The 17,550-nt window shown below is 37.0% G+C and overlaps 3 protein-coding genes across 3 annotated transcripts; 2 read left to right on the forward strand and 1 right to left on the reverse strand.

The window, feature by feature from the left end:
* Positions 1-18: 18 nt before the first annotated feature.
* LOC141427987 (gametogenetin-binding protein 2-like) lies at positions 19-8,929 on the forward strand. Its single transcript, XM_074087624.1, has 8 exons — positions 19-221; positions 499-689; positions 2,802-2,945; positions 3,592-3,880; positions 4,349-4,573; positions 5,726-6,007; positions 6,571-6,999; positions 7,861-8,929. Exons 1-8 carry the CDS (start codon positions 132-134, stop codon positions 8,050-8,052), a joined length of 1,842 nt encoding a protein of 613 aa, XP_073943725.1. The 5' UTR covers positions 19-131; the 3' UTR covers positions 8,053-8,929.
* Positions 8,930-10,066: 1,137 nt separating this feature from the next.
* LOC141427988 (3-oxoacyl-[acyl-carrier-protein] synthase, mitochondrial) lies at positions 10,067-12,086 on the reverse strand. Its single transcript, XM_074087625.1, has one exon. The coding sequence runs from the start codon at positions 12,010-12,012 to the stop codon at positions 10,717-10,719; it is 1,296 nt and encodes a 431-aa protein (XP_073943726.1). The 5' UTR covers positions 12,013-12,086; the 3' UTR covers positions 10,067-10,716.
* LOC141427707 (neuferricin homolog) lies at positions 12,064-14,457 on the forward strand. Its single transcript, XM_074087302.1, has 4 exons — positions 12,064-12,079; positions 12,363-12,671; positions 13,022-13,165; positions 14,303-14,457. Exons 1-4 carry the CDS (start codon positions 12,064-12,066, stop codon positions 14,455-14,457), a joined length of 624 nt encoding a protein of 207 aa, XP_073943403.1.
* The last annotated feature ends 3,093 nt before the right edge of the window (positions 14,458-17,550 follow it).

Below are 17,550 nucleotides of genomic sequence, written 5' to 3' on the forward strand. Positions count from 1 at the left end.
CGCTGCGATTAATTATCTGTATTTAAATTGTCAGACAGACGCAACACGACGTGTATTCCTTGATTAGTGAAGGCCGTCATTTTGAGTATATTTGTGTGTTTTGTCGGCAGTTTTATGTGATTCATCATAAAATGGCGAAATTGGTTGATATATACAACAGCGAAAAAGATCCTGTGATTAAGCGACGACAGTTACCGCTTACTATTTATGATAATCTCACGGTAAGCAGTTTATACTTTGACAGTAGTACCTTGATAGATTTATAATAAATTAGTCATTGGATGTAGAAACAAAAATAATGCTCTGCGTCTTAACTACGAATATCTGTACACAACATTTGGTCGGTGCATCATTGATTTAATTTAGGATCGTAATCATTTCTTGTCGCAAGGAAATCATTGATTTCTACCAAAAGAAGCATGACATTATTCATAGTTGACCTTATTAAGATTTAATTCGTTTGTAGAACGTTACTATTGTCTGTTGTTGTATTTTCAGATGATTATGGACTTGAACACAATGGGCCTGATTTGCGACAACCCTCAAGTGAAAGGCCGCGAATATGACGATTTCATGCGCAAGTATAAAGTCCTCACCACAGATGAACTGAAAGTAGCTCTCAGAGTTGATGCCTCAGATATATTTAACGTGTTAAATCAAAGCATTCCTTGTGTTGGCTGTCGGAGAAGGTAGGAACTTGAACACTAAGAACTATTATAATAATGTACTATCCCCCACACTTTTAAGATTAGGCTGTTCACTGACAATTTCGAAACCAAAGGTAATATTCTATTGTAGAAAATCACTCACTTAACTGTTAGGAAACATATTGTTTGTTTAATGCCCACATGCTATGCAGATTCTGATACCCTATTACTGATTTCAATAGAGTATATTGTCCCCTCCTAATATGCTTTTGAGTTTTGTGGGTCTTGATGGTATTGATTAACATTTTCCTATATCGTCACATATACAACAATGCTGTGTCAGTAAACAATTGGCAAAGTGATGTTTTATATGCCATTTCGTAGGTTTAAGATTAAAGCCAATTTTTGACTTGTGTGGTATTGTTGTAGAAGCGATGATATGTAGATATCTAATTTGCGACTTATTCTAGAACACATTTTTAGCAATATAAGGCATAAGCCTTTTTTAAATACTTGTTTTTGTCTATATTATTTTGACTGTACGACTTAACTATTTGTGGTAACATGGTTGGTTATTTGTAATCATAACCTAACTTTTCAAAGTAGCGTAAATCCTCCTTGGGTTATTTTGAATAGGAAGACTTGTTTCTCATAATTTTACAAGCATGCTGTGCAGCAATCAAGGTTGAAATTTGTTTTCAGTGTGAAAAGTCTGTAAAATGAAATAATTCACACATTCTTTATGACTCACATTCACAGAAAATGTCATAGTGACATTACATTATCTGACAATGGAGGGTAGAGGATAAGGAGAATAAACTCAATGAGTGAACAGTTTCAAAACTATCCAGCTGTAAATAACACTCCGAAATCCCTCCAGAGTGGTGCTAGAGTAGCAAGATTAAATGTAGTGTAGTGGTTATATATTTGCAATTTTTGACAAAAATAAATAATTTTTCATGTGTATATCAAAATTATTTTTATTTAGTATTTAATGTACAATTAGAAGTTCACCAATGATATTTGGTGCTTCGTTTGCCTCTTGCTATTGTAGCTCATGCTCATCTCCTCTACCCTCCATACTGACAAGGAAAATGATTGTGACACTTACAACTAGAATATTCTATGGTGGGTCAGGAGTTAAATAGTTTGACAATGCCCTCAAATACATTATGTTATAGTAAACAGTATGAAAGTAGAACTCATAATCGTATTACTCGCTTGCTTATATTTGTCGCAAACAAGTGAGAGGGAAATATGATTTTAGGTTCTACTCCCGTGCTGTCTACAATACGAGTTGTACAAATACAAGTTGCTGGTTCTGGTTAATAGGTTAGCCAGACAGTCTTGAGACTGCTCCAATAGGTGTAGTTAGTGCAGTCAGCAGCAGGAGTAGATGAGCAGTTACGGTGCTCAAAATGTTCTACATACAACTACTGCCACGGTAATAAGAGAGTGTTTAGACAATTTTGAGCACTCCAACCACTGATCCACTTCTGCTGCTGACTGTACCTAGTCATCCAAGTACAAATGTCAATTGCCAGACTTGCCATGATATAATATAAACTTTAAATGCTAGTGCACATAAAATTTTCATATATGTGTGGAGTTATGTATGTTTGTAAAATGTTAACTCATTATTGTACTTTCAACTACAAAGATATTGATAATGTTACATAAATATGTATACACAATCTTAATATTAAGCCATTATAGTTATATATACATATTTTTGTAACTTTGACCATATTGATCTTTTTGTAGTTGATTTCACAAACAATTGACAAACATTGTGATAGGTATACAAAAGCAAACTTATCTCTTTAAGAGACTTTGTCCGGCTTATTCATTAGTCCAGTGTTTTTATTTAATCTAAAATTTTTACTTAAATAGGTAAATGTCATGATTATGCATAAAAATTTGGCTAACTTGGCATCACTACCATTATCACACACTACTGGCACATAATGCTATTACCAAATTTTTTAATGGTAACACAGGTGCCCACATTTGTTTGGTAATTAAATTACTGAACATCAGGTGAACCACATGCCAAATTGTAAGCTTTTATATACAAAAAAGAAGAGTGCACCACTTGTTTTGCAGGAATTCACTTTATTCTAGGTACATAATTATTGTAATATTTTCTTTCAGTGTGGAACGCCTCTTTTACCAGTTAGCTAAATCAGGCCATCCTACATTAGACCCACTGGTTCTTGGATCTGATGAAATAATCACTATCAAAGAAGAGAAGATAGCTCATGCACAATCTCTCGCCACCTTATTAAATGGCCATAGGTAAGCCGGCTAATTTTGTCAATTCCTTGGGACTCCTTGAGGTTAAATAAATACAGTCAGTAAAAATAACAATCAGCAGATTTTTTTTTATTAACAATTAAATTTCTAACAAGTAACTTATTTTCTAAAATTAGAATATTCTTTGATAATTAAAAAAAAATCGGACTCAAGGTCCATAATTAGTTAGTAACAATAATCTTAATAAGCAATACCTTTTCAAAATTGACTATTAATACTAAACTGAATATTTTGCAATGTACATATAAATAATCATCATCATCACAATCATCCATCATCCATTTGATTCATTCAGTTGATACAAAATGTCAATTTCAAAACTTACAAAATCCATTTTCGTTTATGTGTACCCCTAGGAATACTAGAAAATGTTAATAATAAATATATGTACCTACTAGAGCAGCAGAGGTGAATGAGCGGTTACGGTGCTCAAAATGTACACACACCACTGCCAAGGCAATAAGAGGGTGTTTAGATCATTCTGAACATCAGAACCGCTCAGCCACTTTTGCTGGCTGCTGACTGTAGGATTAAATAAAATGGAATAAATTATCCCACAATTTATTTATTCACGTCAGGTAAGCTGAGTATTTTTTTTTTTTACATATATTTGTGAATCCATTTACAGTAGCGGTATAGAGTGCCTCATCCTGAGCCAGCCCCGATGGAAGAAGTCTCAGCGATGCACGCTCCACTCGCTGGAGGCGGGCGGGGCGCGCGGCTGGGGCGGGGGCTCCTGCGGCTGGGGCTGGGCCAGCGCGTGGGGCTGGGGCGGCCGCGCAGCCTGGCGCGCCGCCTGGGACGCCATGCGAGCCCCCGCGAGAGACCACGTCACCCTCGTGCATTTTAATACTTTACATGATACCCTACATAACTATCTGAGGAAACACCGCTTCTGTGCAGACTGTAAGACTAAGGTTGGTTGGTTGGTTTTATATCAAAGAGTTACAGGGTCCCCATGGCCCTCTGAATAATGAACCCCATGAGACTGAACAGAATATTTTTGGAATAAGCTTTGTGGCCACTTTATCCTACAGTGCCTGGGATTACAGTAGGTTAAAGGACTAACAATTAACCTGTGTGTTAATAATTTTTATTTCATTGACAATTTAACGCTTTTGAACTGTAGGGTTTTTTTTTGTTGCAATTTGGTACATATTTTGCTGGTGTCATTATGAATACGTGATGGCACTATGTTTATTGTGGTTTATGTAAAACCATGTATGCGGCGTGTTGCGTCATCGCCATTTATCATTTCGATAAGCAGACATGTGGACTTATCAAAAAAACTTTCTTACGAGTACAAACTTAATATTACTGCATTCCTTATCTTTGAAAACTGGAACAGTGGCATTCTTGTTCCAAAAATGATGCAATGTTTTTAGGTTTTAAGAGCGTATCAGCTGTTGGTGGAAGAGAAGGAGCCTCAGAAAGAGAAGGGTTATGTTGGTGCTTTGTATGGAGGCATTAAGCGCTGCCTGTTGGATAAACACCTGCATCTGCAGTCCAAGACTGACTACATCGCGCACCTCATCGCCCGTGCGGAGCCTGAACTGCTTGGCAACCACCGCGAGAGACACGCCAAGACGCTCGAGATAGCCCAAGAAGAGGTATGTTGACTTGCAGTTGCGGCTTATTCAATTTGTTTCACGTATTAAAATTTGTCTTATGTAATTAGTAATTACACTAATTAGATTACCAAATGGCGGTAAACGACCCCTCATTTTAGTTCATGTTCTTATGTTACGAAAGTTAGGTGTTATTTCGAGTGCGCGCGATTGGCGGTTATGACATTACAAAATAAGATCATCGCGCTTTCGGTCGTAGGCAAGATGATGTTAAACAATACTATACCACAGTATAACAAGTTTCCCTACAGTAATCCGACGGAGACGTCTGACAGCAATCGTGCGGGGCGTGAGGGGTGAGACGCGGCTGGGAGGAGCCCCAGCTGCATACTTCGCTGTTCTTAGTAGCTTGGGACGAGTCTTCTAGGGCTATCGCTTTTTTTTACATTGAAATTTATAATAAAATTTATTATGGTGCATACATGTACTGTGAGTGCGTGCAAATCTTCATCTCTCATAAATAAGGAACTAAGATTTCACCTATTTATATAAATAAATGTTTTTTATTAACAGGAACTTTAAGTCCGTTAAGTCTAGAAACCGAAAGTATTTGTCGGTTACTAACCTATGAAAGTATATTTTGTAGAAAAAAAAGTTTTTATTTCAAATATTGTATTATTTTGATACTTCTTACCCCTAGTAAGTATACCACCACTAATTCATTTTGTTTTATATAATTTCGCAAAACCAATATGAACCGATTCGTAAAAGACATCTACCTCCCAAATTTTAAATTTGTGACAACCCTTCCTTACTTGCGTAAATACCTATACAGGCTGCGGTATCGCTTAACTTCAAAGGCGTCGGCCTACTGTAGGGAAAACTTGTTATACTGTGACTATACCTTGAGTCAATCCTTATTAAGACGAATTCAATTTACGCCGCGTGACAATCGTAACAAATTGACGGCTTTGACGTTTCAAATGAAGAGACACTTATTGAAATTAATTTAAGAGAAGTCTTTTCAACCCTTTTAGAGTAGCAGTTAAAATAGGATTATAGAACTGATCAATAGTTACAAATTAAGATATTATATTCAACACATAAAGCGTATCGAATACATAAATCCAGCAGCTGAAACATAAAGCTTCAAGGCGTTACATTATATTATGTACATTAAATCTGTTCTCACAGGTCCTAATCTGTCTCGGAATATGCATCTACGAGCGTCTCCAGCGTATATCGCTACGGTTGCGCGAGGAAGAAGGCACGTGCCAGACGCTAGCCGCCGTGGCCGTCGAAGCGTTGTACCGCAAGTTTGAGACAGCCGTGGAACATAAGAGCGGCGTGTCCAAACTGCAGCTGCTGTACGATGAAATAACCCAGGAAGAACTCACGAGGCAACAGCGCAAGGAACAGAAGAAACTCAAGCGGCGCAAGAAGAAGGAGAGACAGGCTGTCGAGAGCAAATGCAAGGTAATTTTCTAGTTAGGGTACCAATCTTAAAATAAAAAAAACTTTCAAAGATAATCACAGAAGTGATGATATGCATCAGCTATAAGCTGCCTGTGCATTATAAATAATAATTAATGTAGACTTTTTGTCAAGGGATGATTCAGGGGGGAGGGCCCTGGCCTGGGACTAGGACAACAGTAGTTTTTTTTTATTTTTTTTTGTATACTTATTGATTTTAATAAACTTAATATCTTTCTGCGACAAAGTAGGAAAATTGATTTTGTTATTTCATTAATTATATTTTATAATAAATAAGTATCAATGTTTTGTTTTCGAAAAAATAACTATAATTTGACTATATGACCCCCCCTCCCAGCTATTAAGCTGGATCCGCCCATGCTTTTTGTCAAGCAACTTTTTTTTATAATTAGTATGCTAAACTTCTCACTTACTCATTTTTCTCTTGTCAAATTTAATGGTAGCCTTTCATTCATGATACGCTGGTACACATCAGCTTAATATTTGTATTCTGTCTGAAGAAAGATCAGAAGAATTTATCAAGCTGTATTTGTTTTTCTGCAAAGGAGGCTGATTCAGAGGAACCTGAAGAAAAGTGTCAATGCGAAGAGTGCCTTCTGGAGGAACTAGACACACCGACTGACCTGCTCACGCCGCGCGACTACACGCCTTGCTTTGAGGCCGGCGACAGTTGCCAATCGTGCCAAGATGACACCAAACGCCGCTCTCCCGCCAAATCCAGCAAGAAACGGGGCAAAAATGGCAACCTCTCCCCCAACGAACATACTCACGACTGCGGGTACTCGTCTGGAAACAACGGGGGTTGTTGCGAAACTATATCAGGGTCCTCGTCGCTCATGAGCTCCCCCGAAGGCTCCGAGGTGGCCTGCTCGGAGGGATTTTGTAACCACGAAAGAGGCGACTGCTTAGATATCAATAAGAACGATAAGACTTCATGCTCCGGTTTTCCACTGTCACTACAAGAAATGTTAATGGTATGATACTTCAATGTGCTTTTTGTTTCTATTTCTTTTAAATGAACTAAAATAATTTCCTTGCTCACCCGCGACCTTAAGGCCGCGGGTGAGCAAGGAAATTATTTTAGTTCATTGATATGGACCTCCGCAAAGTAACGCCTGATTCAATAATTTCTATTTTTTTTCGAGGCACCTGTATACATACCAGCCACATTGGAAGACTCGATTTCAATTCTATTTAACATCAGAAACTGCAGAATGGTTATATTTTATTATAATTAGATGTTTTTTGTAAATGTTTCATTCACCATATGGTATTTCTCACAGACTTTGATCTAACTAGATGCCGCGAGTACTTGGAATGTAAAACGGCAGTCCAATGTTCATTAATCCATACTAATATTATAAATGCGAAAGTGTGTTTGTGTGTTTGTCCGTCTTTCACGCCGTAACGGAGCGACGGATCGACGTGACTTTTGGCATTGAGATAGTTTATGGGCCCGAGAGTGACATAGGCTACTTTTTATTCCGGAAAAATGCACAGTTCCCGAGGGAACAGTCCGCGATAACCGAATACCACGCGGGCGAAGCCGCGGGCAAAAGCTAGTTTGATAATAAATTATTTTAGGTCTGCTTCATGATTCATTTTATGATACTTTAAATACTGTATGGATTCACGCTATATTTTACAAGAAATACAATTTCAATATAAAATGGATATCAAGCTATGCAAAAAGCCTCGCCTGAGTTGAATATTTGTAGTCGTGCAGTTAATTTTACCGCCCTCCCTCCACTTGGAAATTTAAAATAAACAACGCAATCGATGCACAGCTGCTTTTAATTTTTACATGTTGTTAACCAAACTAAAAATTTTCACAGGAGACATGCTCTTCAGATGAGGAGCAAAATACCAGTTATATTCCTATAGAAGAGGTGCTAGAATTTAAGTCACGTCGAAACATAACGGAGAAAAGACAGGAGTTGCGGCAGAACCTGCGACAAAAGTTCGCGCAGCTCTGCGTCAACCCGCCTGCGCCCGCGCCGCCCGCGCCCGCGCACCGCGCCGCCTGACTGCGCCCTCTCCTGCCGAATCGTAAAATATCATAGTCATTTTACCCTTCAAAGGCACAACCTACATATATCCGCTTTATCGTCTACTTAACAAAAAGTCTTGCATGTGTATCAATATTGAGTTATTTGATTATTAGAATGCTCCTCCAGTCGGTAAAATGGCTATTGATTACGTAGCTATGATTTTATTCCAAACAAAAGAAAAAGCCGTAACTTTTTATTCTTATGTTTTAAACTTATTTTGCCTTGTGACAATCATGTTCTTATAGATTAGAAGAAAGCGTCCGAACACCATGGGGTTATACTCTGTCGACATGCGCCCTGAACCCTAGTACCTCCCTTGGGTGCTCAACCTCAATGATTCTGATTGTAAGACCTGAAGAATATACCTAAATAAAAACAAGACAAATACTTGTGGTGTTGAGCGCCACATTGATTTTGTTTGCATGACGGTTGGTTTGGTTGTTATAATTATTGGAAAGTGTAATAAAATCATGTTAACACTTCAACCATTACAATAATCTTGAATAAACTGGATAATGCCCAGCATTTAAAAATAATTACTATTTAAAATATTAGAGCGCTTAGAAATATTTAAAGTAGCATTTTTTGATCAAACTATTTTATTTTCAATTGCTTTATGTAACTCAATGTTATGTGGTATAATACTATTCAATGGAAAAAATCAATTGTGTAAACAAAGCATTTTTTCACGATTACTCCGTAGTTACTTACATTTGAACGCCAATCCCGATCATATTCACATCTCAATGAGCTCAGCACTGTTTTTAACAATCATTTTATCATTAAATAATCGTGTAAATATGTTTATTTTATAGAATTAAATGGAAGACGAAAATCCGTTATATTTGTCAAATTGACATGATAATTTTTTCCTCACCGAAGTTGGTCTATGGTCGGTCTAGTCTCTGGAAATTTAGTGCTGTACCAACAAAATTAATTATTTGACTGAACCAACCTTACCTACCGATAATTATGGCTGGCTCTGCAAATTAATTTATTCGTAGATATTAATTATTTGTGTTAAGTCTATTTAATGAAGGTTTATAAAGGTTTCTAATCCTATCCTACTATCCTACTAATCCTACTAATATTATAAATGTGAAAGTTTGTGAGTGAGTGAGTGAATATGTTCGTTACTTCTTCACGCTGAAACGGCTGGACGGATTTGGATGAAATTTGGCGAAAAGTTAGATAAAATAGGATACTTTTTATCCCGATATTCCCATGGGATAGGGATAAAATCTTGAAATAACAACCGCTGGGCTTAGAGTCATGAAATTTTACCATGATTGTTTTTAATGTAATGTCAATGAAAACAACGATTTAATTTTCGGGAATTCCCAAGGCAATTTTTAAAAATCCCGGTATTTCAGCTGTTGGACCTAATGATTTACGTGTGCGAAGCCGTGGGTAAACACTAGTTGGACGATAAAAGAGTATTATAGTAGAAATTATGTAGATTTCTATTTACTAGTACTTATCATATTTACTGTGGAGTCCATTGTTGGACCAAACAATCATTTTGAATCACTTCCCTGTGTCTACTCTTATTTCCCTGTCTTATGTAAATTTAAAAATGCCTCTTCTAAATTATATCGAAAATACAAACTGAGACATGGATGCACAGAAAAACCAGAAAAAGAGACCAGCGCTGGGAATCGAACCTAGGTCCTCAGCAATCCGTACTGCGTACTATAACCCCTACACCACCGTTGGACAGGAGTCAAGATACAAATTTCTCCTATGCACACATATCTCAGGTTGCCTTTTTCTACTACGCTACTTAAGCAGCAAAAAAATCTAAATTAATCCATATTTTAACTGACCCTTTCAATTCTAAAATACTCCATCATAAACCTTGGGGAAAATATACGTCAAAAAATATAAGTGGATATACATGTTTCACCATTTTAAAAATTCTACCCTTAAAGGGGTATAAAGGGGAGTGTAAGTTTGTATGGAAAAAACGTTAGGTTAGGTTAGTTATTTGAAGATATACCTAATCCTAAAACTTCGTGAAAATGCTATTAAACATTCTAAGTTAAAAGGGACATGGAAACATTGTGAATGACTCTTGAACAGGACTAAGAGAATACGTGATTCGCCATTTTTAAAAATTAAACTTAGGGAAAACATTAAATAATGAAATATGAGTAAATTCAAAATAATTATTTACTGCTGATTGAAGTATCTTAAAGAGCTTTCACATCACTAGAGCCAACGTCAGTCAGTCAGTCAGCCAGTCGTCAGTCAAGTGTCAATGTCAGTCACCACATTTGTTTACACAATTGATTTTTTCCATTGAATAGTTGCATACATGATGAATAAAATATTGCTCGTTATCAAAAAGCTAATGGTAAGCACGAGTTCAGGATTTTACCTAGGCAGTTTTGTCACTGTTATGAAATCAGAAATTTGTAACTCAGTTTTAAATATATCTATTGTAATGCAAGAAGCTTGTAGTTTGATTTAATGTAACCTGAGTCATAATATGATTGTGAAAATATACTTGATTTTTAAAATGTAATAATAGCTGGACTTGATGGAATAGGTGAGGAAAATCAAAATAATAATAGTTTTTTGGATTACATCTATAAATTAAATGCAACTTCGTATAAAACAATACTTATTTCTAACAGATCATAATTGTCCTATGCAAAGTGTAGCATTGGTGCCACCAAAACCAAAAGAGTTCTTCAATGCTATTCTTCTCTCGGCCTTCCACTCTTGGGATACCTTTGCAACATAGTTTAAATCATCAACTGCATCATCTAGATTTAGTGTTGGCGGCAACACTCCTTGGTGGCAAGCAAGTACAGTAAAGACAGCTTCCAAGTTGCCAGCTGCACCCAATAAATGCCCATGAGCTCCTTTAGTAGATGAAATACATATATCTCTGCTATGTTCCTGGAACAATGTTTTGATTGCTGTTGATTCTATCCCATCTCCAACTGGAGTAGATGTGGCATGAGCATTAATATGGGTTACTTGCTCTTTGCTAAGGTTACTATCCCGCAAAGCTCTGCTCATTGACAATACTGCCCCGCTTCCATCCTCCCTTGGAGTTGTGATATGTGAAGCATCTCCTGACAAACCATAACCTAGTATTTCAGCATACATTTTGGCATCCCGTCTCACGGCATGTTCATATTCCTCTAGAACTAAGACTGCAGCTCCTTCACCCATCACAAATCCATCTCGTTTTTTATCAAATGGCCTTGATGCAAGATCAGGTTTATCATTGAATGATGTGCTCAAAGCTCGCAGCCGACAAAAACCAGCTATGGCTAGTGGACTGATACAGGACTCTGCTCCTCCACACACCATCACATCCGCATCTCCATTCCTTATAAACCGAAAAGCATCCCCAATTGAATGTGCCCCTGTTGCACAAGCTGTGGACACAGCATGGTTCGGACCTCTGAAGCCGTATTTAATGCTGATATGGCCAGCAGCCATATTAGGTAAGATTCTGGGTACAAAGAATGGACTGACTTTATTATAACCTTGTTTTAAAGCATCATTTGTGTCACAGACATCTCTAAGGTCTATCATTCCCATCCCTAATGCAACTCCAGTGGTTTCTCTGTCTTCACTCGAATCTGGGATCCACTTGGCATCCGCTAACGCCTCTGATGTAGCGAGGAGGGCTAAACAAGTGGCTGGAGCCATTGATTTCAAATTAGACTTTGATAATGCTTTACTAACGCCATCTCCTTGCTGGACTGGAATTAGCCCTGCAACTTTACATGGTAATTTAGAATATTCTTCTCCCTGAAGTGCAACTATTCCACTGTGACCTTTTAAAAGGTTATGCCATACTAATTCCGTTCCTGAGCCCAAAGGGCTGACTACACCTAATCCAGTTACCACAACTCTTCTTCTCGTCGGTGGACTCGCATAATTTCTTATTGATTGAATTAACTTTATCCTCATTTTATTATTGTTTTGATAGCTCGCCCTAAAATTTGACAACCTTCAATAACAATGAATGTCATGTGTGGTTATTTATCTCTATCACGTATTTATATTTTTTTGTTGGTAGACCTGTGTTTTTATGTATTTTAGCTTTATTTGTGTTTCATTCAAGTGAGTAACTGGCCTTACTATGTTCGATACACCTGAATAGACGAATTACACTACTGACGTTTTAAGCAATTGCTCGAGTACATCGGATTCGATTGTCATTGTCACTTTTGCGGTCACCGGTCGTTTACCTTTCACTACCGAAAAAAATAACACTACATCAAAATTCAGTTACCTTTTACAAAATAAATTTAAGTGAGATATCTGTGATAAACTAAATCCATTTACTCTAAATTTAACAATGCTTGACAAAAAAAAATTAATAGCTATCGCTGTTCTTATCGCAGCTCTTGTTTTTCGAACTCGTTTGGAGGCATTATTTGAAAGTTATAAAACTTTACTTTCCCAAAATGAGAACAATGTTAGCGGCTTATTTTCTCCAACCCAGTTAGCGGAATATAACGGCGTAAATAAAGAAAAATTGTATTTAGCTTTATTAGGTGTCGTATACGATGTCACAGAGGGTAGTCGGCACTACAGCAGAGGTGCCCCATATCATTACTTTGTTGGTAAGTCTAATATACATAATAATAGTAGTTAATTATAATTCATCCTCGAAAATCTAATACCTTTAAATGAGCAATTCTTGTATATATGTGTTGTTTTGTGTATCTCGGAAATGGCTCCAACGATTTCGATGAAATTTGGTATGTGGGGTTTTTCGGGGATGACAAACCGATCTAGTTTGCTCTTATCTCTGGGAAAACGCTTATTGTCGAGGCTTAGCCCGAGCAAAGCTCGGTCGCCCAGGTACCTACTAATAAATTTAAATGTATACTTAGTAACATAGCTCAGGAGGAGCTTTTAATCAAACTTTATTTTTGTACCTACCCTTCAAAATATTTTTCTTTTCTACCAGGGAAGGATGGTTCTCGTGCTTTTATAACAGGTGACTTCCAGGACGAGAGTGAAGACCGAGATAATGTGTTGACTTTGTCTTGTGATGAATCAATCAATTTGATTAATTGGAAAAATACTCTTAAAGAAAAATATGGATCTATAGGTATGTCTTCCTTTGAAGTTATCTAGTCAGACATTGACTGAATCAGGAGCTTTCTATTTGAGATTTATACATTTTTATATAGAGCCTTAATATCAATATCTTAGACGTTATAATATAATTTGTTGCGGTTTAACATAGCTGGGGACATTTCGTCACTACTTTAAAAAAAACTCGTAGCACAAAATAGTAAATTTTTCTGAGTGAACTTTATAGACTGAAAATACAAACTGAAATATAGATGCACAGGAAATGATCACTTTCACCATTCCTCGGCATTCCGCTACATACCGCTACACCACTGCTCTATCTGTCATCTATATTTCAGTTTGTATTTTCAATTTAGGTTAAAGTAAAAAAAATTGGAATTGAATTAAGAAATTCAAAAAGATTCCAAAAAACCAATCTTAATTTGATTGCCGGGTGAGCGGTTAGTTCCAATGGACCGAAAGTTTCTCGATGAGGGCTATGGTATAGATGTCGCTAGCGTCACTGCTTAAGTGGCTAATTAAGAAACAAACGAGCTGAGATATGTGGTGTGGTGCATAGGGGAAATTCGTGTCTGTACCGTTGTCCAGCAGTGGTGTAGCGGTATAGCACGTGGCACGGAATGCCGAGGACCTGGGTTCGATTCCCAGTGCTGGTCTTATTTCTCTGGTTTTTCTGTGCTTCAGTTTGTATTTTCAATTTAGGTTTTACGGGATGACCATAAAAGTAAAAAAAATTGGTTTTGAATTAAGAAATACAAAAAGATTCCAAAAAACCAATCTTTATAGACATAACATCAAGGTTAAAATTTTGGTTTGTAATAGATTTTCAAAGTAGTGACGATTTATTGGTTTGTATTGAGGACAGGTACAAAACTACTTATTTTCACTGTACAATAAGTTACCATCATTATACTTATTCCATTATTTTGTTTTATTGTATCTCCTTAAATTCTTGCTACTTGTTCCTCCTTTTCCTTGCGTTGTATCCCTCAGTATTGAGGGTTGCGACTCCCTTCCCTTCTGCATCTCTTTATCTTGTATGAACTTTTTCTATCTATTTCTGTCTCTCTTGCTATTTGTTACTATACTCTAAAATTTTGTTATAATAATGAAAGATTTTCATACTGACATTACTTGTACTTTTTATTAGGACAGTTGATTGGCAGATTTTATGATGAGAATGGTGAAGATACAGAATATTCAAAATTGTTTGCTGAGAAGATAAAACAATGTTCATTAAACCAAATAAGGAGTCCATTTGGAGTGGCACTTCTACGGCCTAGAGCTGGTGTACCACTGTCATAATAACTTAGGTAAATCTGGTAAAATGTCCAGTTTTAAATTAACTTGCCTAACAAGTATACTTAGTCCAGAATAATTTCAGGCTTTAAACAATAGAGCAGAGGTTTGTTGATTTTACTAGGTTTCTTATACAACATTAGCCCTTATTTTCACAGAGGAAATACAATTGATTTCACATTTACCATTTCAGCAGCGTACGATAATGTCATGTGTTTCTCACCTCAAAAAAACTTAAAAATCTTAAAGTACCACTTTTGCTCTCCAATTTTATTATAAATATGTTATCAGGAAGGTGTATTAATCTTACTGTCAATGACACTAAGAAATCTAGGCTTTTGTGAGAGGGTTACCTCAGGGCTCGGTTTAAGCATTACTCTACAACATATACAGCCATGACCTAGAAGATTCTTTAGGTACAGAGGTTAAGTTCTGCAATATGCCGACGACTTGCTTGTGTATAGCTCACATCGAATGCTGAAATGGCTTCAGCTTACTTAAATAAACCTTATCCACCTGAAAAGCTTGCTGGATGACATTTGGCCTTGAGATTTCCTACTCTAAGAGCGTCGTGGTTCCTTTCGCCAGGACAAGGGTACCGCCTGTGGTATCTGTCAAGTTTGATTGCCACCCCATTCCAACGAAAAGCTTTACACGTGTCCTTGGTGTGGTGGTGATCATAAGCTTCAGGAGACCCACTTGCGACCATACAGTAACTAAAGTGCGAACGCTTTTAAACATGATACATGCCTTGCAGGTGTCTTTTGTCGTGTCCCATTCATTTTCGCTTAGACTCCTATACAACGCTTTGACAAGAAGTAGTATCGATTATGGCACATTCTTATTAATCTCCGGACAAGTTAATGGCTTTAAACGGATAGATGCTGTCCAGTCCAAAGCTCTACGCCTGATCTGTGGTGCAATGAAATCAAGCCCTATAAATTGCCCAAGTCGAATGTGTGGAACCACCCTTACATTTAAGGCGTCAATATTTGTCAGATAAGTTTTTTTTGCTGCTTTCAAAATTCAATCATCCCCTACGATCAAGCCCCACTATTAAATAACTCTTTGACTTATCTAACTATTGTCGAATAAAAACTCCGTGCCTACTAAAAACATAAAGGTACATGTCCATACAATCTCCAACCTATCAAATGTGTATATTTAATTTTCTGTGATAATTTTTCTGCTCTTACTTTATTTTTGGTGTTCATCTCAATTTAGGAAACCAAAAATGATATGGTCCCAAGGTTAATTTTAATTCAATTAAAGACATCGGTGGCATAGCTGGCATCATATATACTCTTATTCTTCCAAGCATGCGTCTTTTGGCCATGTGGTTGGGGTGTACCATTCCCAATACAAAATTAGTAAAAATAAAATTCCTGAAGGGTCAGTATTTACAGATGCTTTGGATTACTTAAAGCCGTAGAATTTATTTACTTGCCCAACTCAAAAAATTTAATTATAACGGATTCAAAAATTCTTCAAGCTCTTAGTAAATTCATTTAATTGCAAATTAATATTGCTGTGATAATTAAATTAAGAACTCTCCTTGCCAGTGTTCATTTGGGATACTCAATGTCTTTTCTTTATATTCCAAGTCACTACATCTTAAATGTAATTGCTACCGGTAGCCAATTAAACTGTAAAGATGGTGATTATTCCATATAGGAATTACAGTCATGACTTCATCCAACTCTAGCTTCTTTGTCTCCAGAGAAAACTTCAGAGAAAGATTTAAATTGCCAGATCAAGCAAACTTATTATTCTATACGCCTAGTATTTTATCTTAACCTTGGTTTCCCAGCTAAGTTTGCAGTCTTTTCACCTCCTGCCTTATTCGTGTCAGTCTCATTGGTCATTTTGGGCTCCCGAAAATCTTGCTAAGATTTACTGGTTAAGTCTGGGTTTTTAGTGTGGCTTGGGATTTCAGTTACAATTATATTTCTCTCGTGTACTCTCCATTAGAACTTGGTTATTTATAAAGAACTTCTTTTCCTACAGAGATCGGATTACTACATCCGTACTTTGTTCTTTTACCTATAATATGACTTAACCATATTTAAGTTATTAACAGCTTTTTAAACCATAATGATTTTAAATTTAAATAGTAATCTCCTACGAAACTGACTTCTTTAAATAAAACATGCTTTGCCTTCCTTAATCCCATGTAATCCTCCTGTAAATTGAACATTCAATATTTCTAACACCGTTGATTTCTTTATTTACCTTTAACGCGAATGTGGCAGTGCCAAACCACTACGTTTCAACAATCAAAAACTCGAGAAAAATTATAGCTATAAATTCTGAGATTAGATTTTTTAGAAAAATATGGCTCTGTCCATTGGAGGACAATTTTGCTAGTGTCTAGTAGGTTTTGCCATTGTACGGTAAAAAAATGATAGAAAACGAAATATGAGAGCTAATGGTGGATGAACGATGAAAACTTAGATTTTTTTTATTTATGGCTCTGTCCATTGGAGGACCTAGTGTCTAGTAGGTTTTGCCATTGTACGGTAAAAAAATGATAGAAAACGAAATATGAGAGCTAATGGTGGATGAACGATGACAGCGCGAAAACCTTATAAATTCTTTTTGTTCTAACATGATTCAAATGACTGACAGATGCCAAACTGATGGAACTAGAGTCCCTCCTACTGTTACGCAAAATATCGATACTTTTGCACGTACATACCTAGTGCTAAAATTGGCAATAGCATTATTTGGTGCCGTGTGGTGTCGGTTGAGAATTACACCACCCCCTCTCTTCCCGTGGGTGTCGTAAGAGGCGACTAAGGGATAAACCGGAGGATGGGCAGCAGCGTCCTCCGTGAACTATCGGGTATAACTGCGGTCGCCAACCCGCCTGCCAAGCGTGGCGACTAAGGCATTTTCCCCCCAAGGTTCAAGATAAAAGAATACTAATGAACCCACGAAATAAGCTCAGACCCCTTATGGGGGACTTCAACGCAAAGCTGGGCAAACGAGACGGTGAAGAGCTGAGAGTGGGGAAATTTGGAGTGGTGCTTAGGAATTACCGGGGCCACCTACTGGCCGGTTTCATGGAGAAGAAGGGACTCTATACGATGAACTCCT

This window comes from Choristoneura fumiferana, chromosome 5 (assembly GCF_025370935.1).
Source record: "Choristoneura fumiferana chromosome 5, NRCan_CFum_1, whole genome shotgun sequence".
Lineage (NCBI taxonomy): Eukaryota > Metazoa > Arthropoda > Insecta > Lepidoptera > Tortricidae > Choristoneura > Choristoneura fumiferana.

Excerpts from the sequence above, each read along its gene's own strand:
- LOC141427988 (XM_074087625.1), bottom strand. The coding sequence starts at position 12,012 with ATGAGGATAAAGTTAATTCAATCAATAAGAAATTATGCGAGTCCACCG.
- LOC141427987 (XM_074087624.1), top strand. The coding sequence starts at position 132 with ATGGCGAAATTGGTTGATATATACAACAGCGAAAAAGATCCTGTGATT. Across the intron at positions 690-2,801 it reads TGTGTTGGCTGTCGGAGAAG|TGTGGAACGCCTCTTTTACC; the intron begins GTAGGAACTTGA and ends ATTTTCTTTCAG. Across the intron at positions 3,881-4,348 it reads GTGCAGACTGTAAGACTAAG|GTTTTAAGAGCGTATCAGCT; the intron begins GTTGGTTGGTTG and ends CAATGTTTTTAG.
- LOC141427707 (XM_074087302.1), top strand. Across the intron at positions 12,672-13,021 it reads CCCATATCATTACTTTGTTG|GGAAGGATGGTTCTCGTGCT; the intron begins GTAAGTCTAATA and ends CTTTTCTACCAG. Across the intron at positions 13,166-14,302 it reads AGAAAAATATGGATCTATAG|GACAGTTGATTGGCAGATTT; the intron begins GTATGTCTTCCT and ends ACTTTTTATTAG.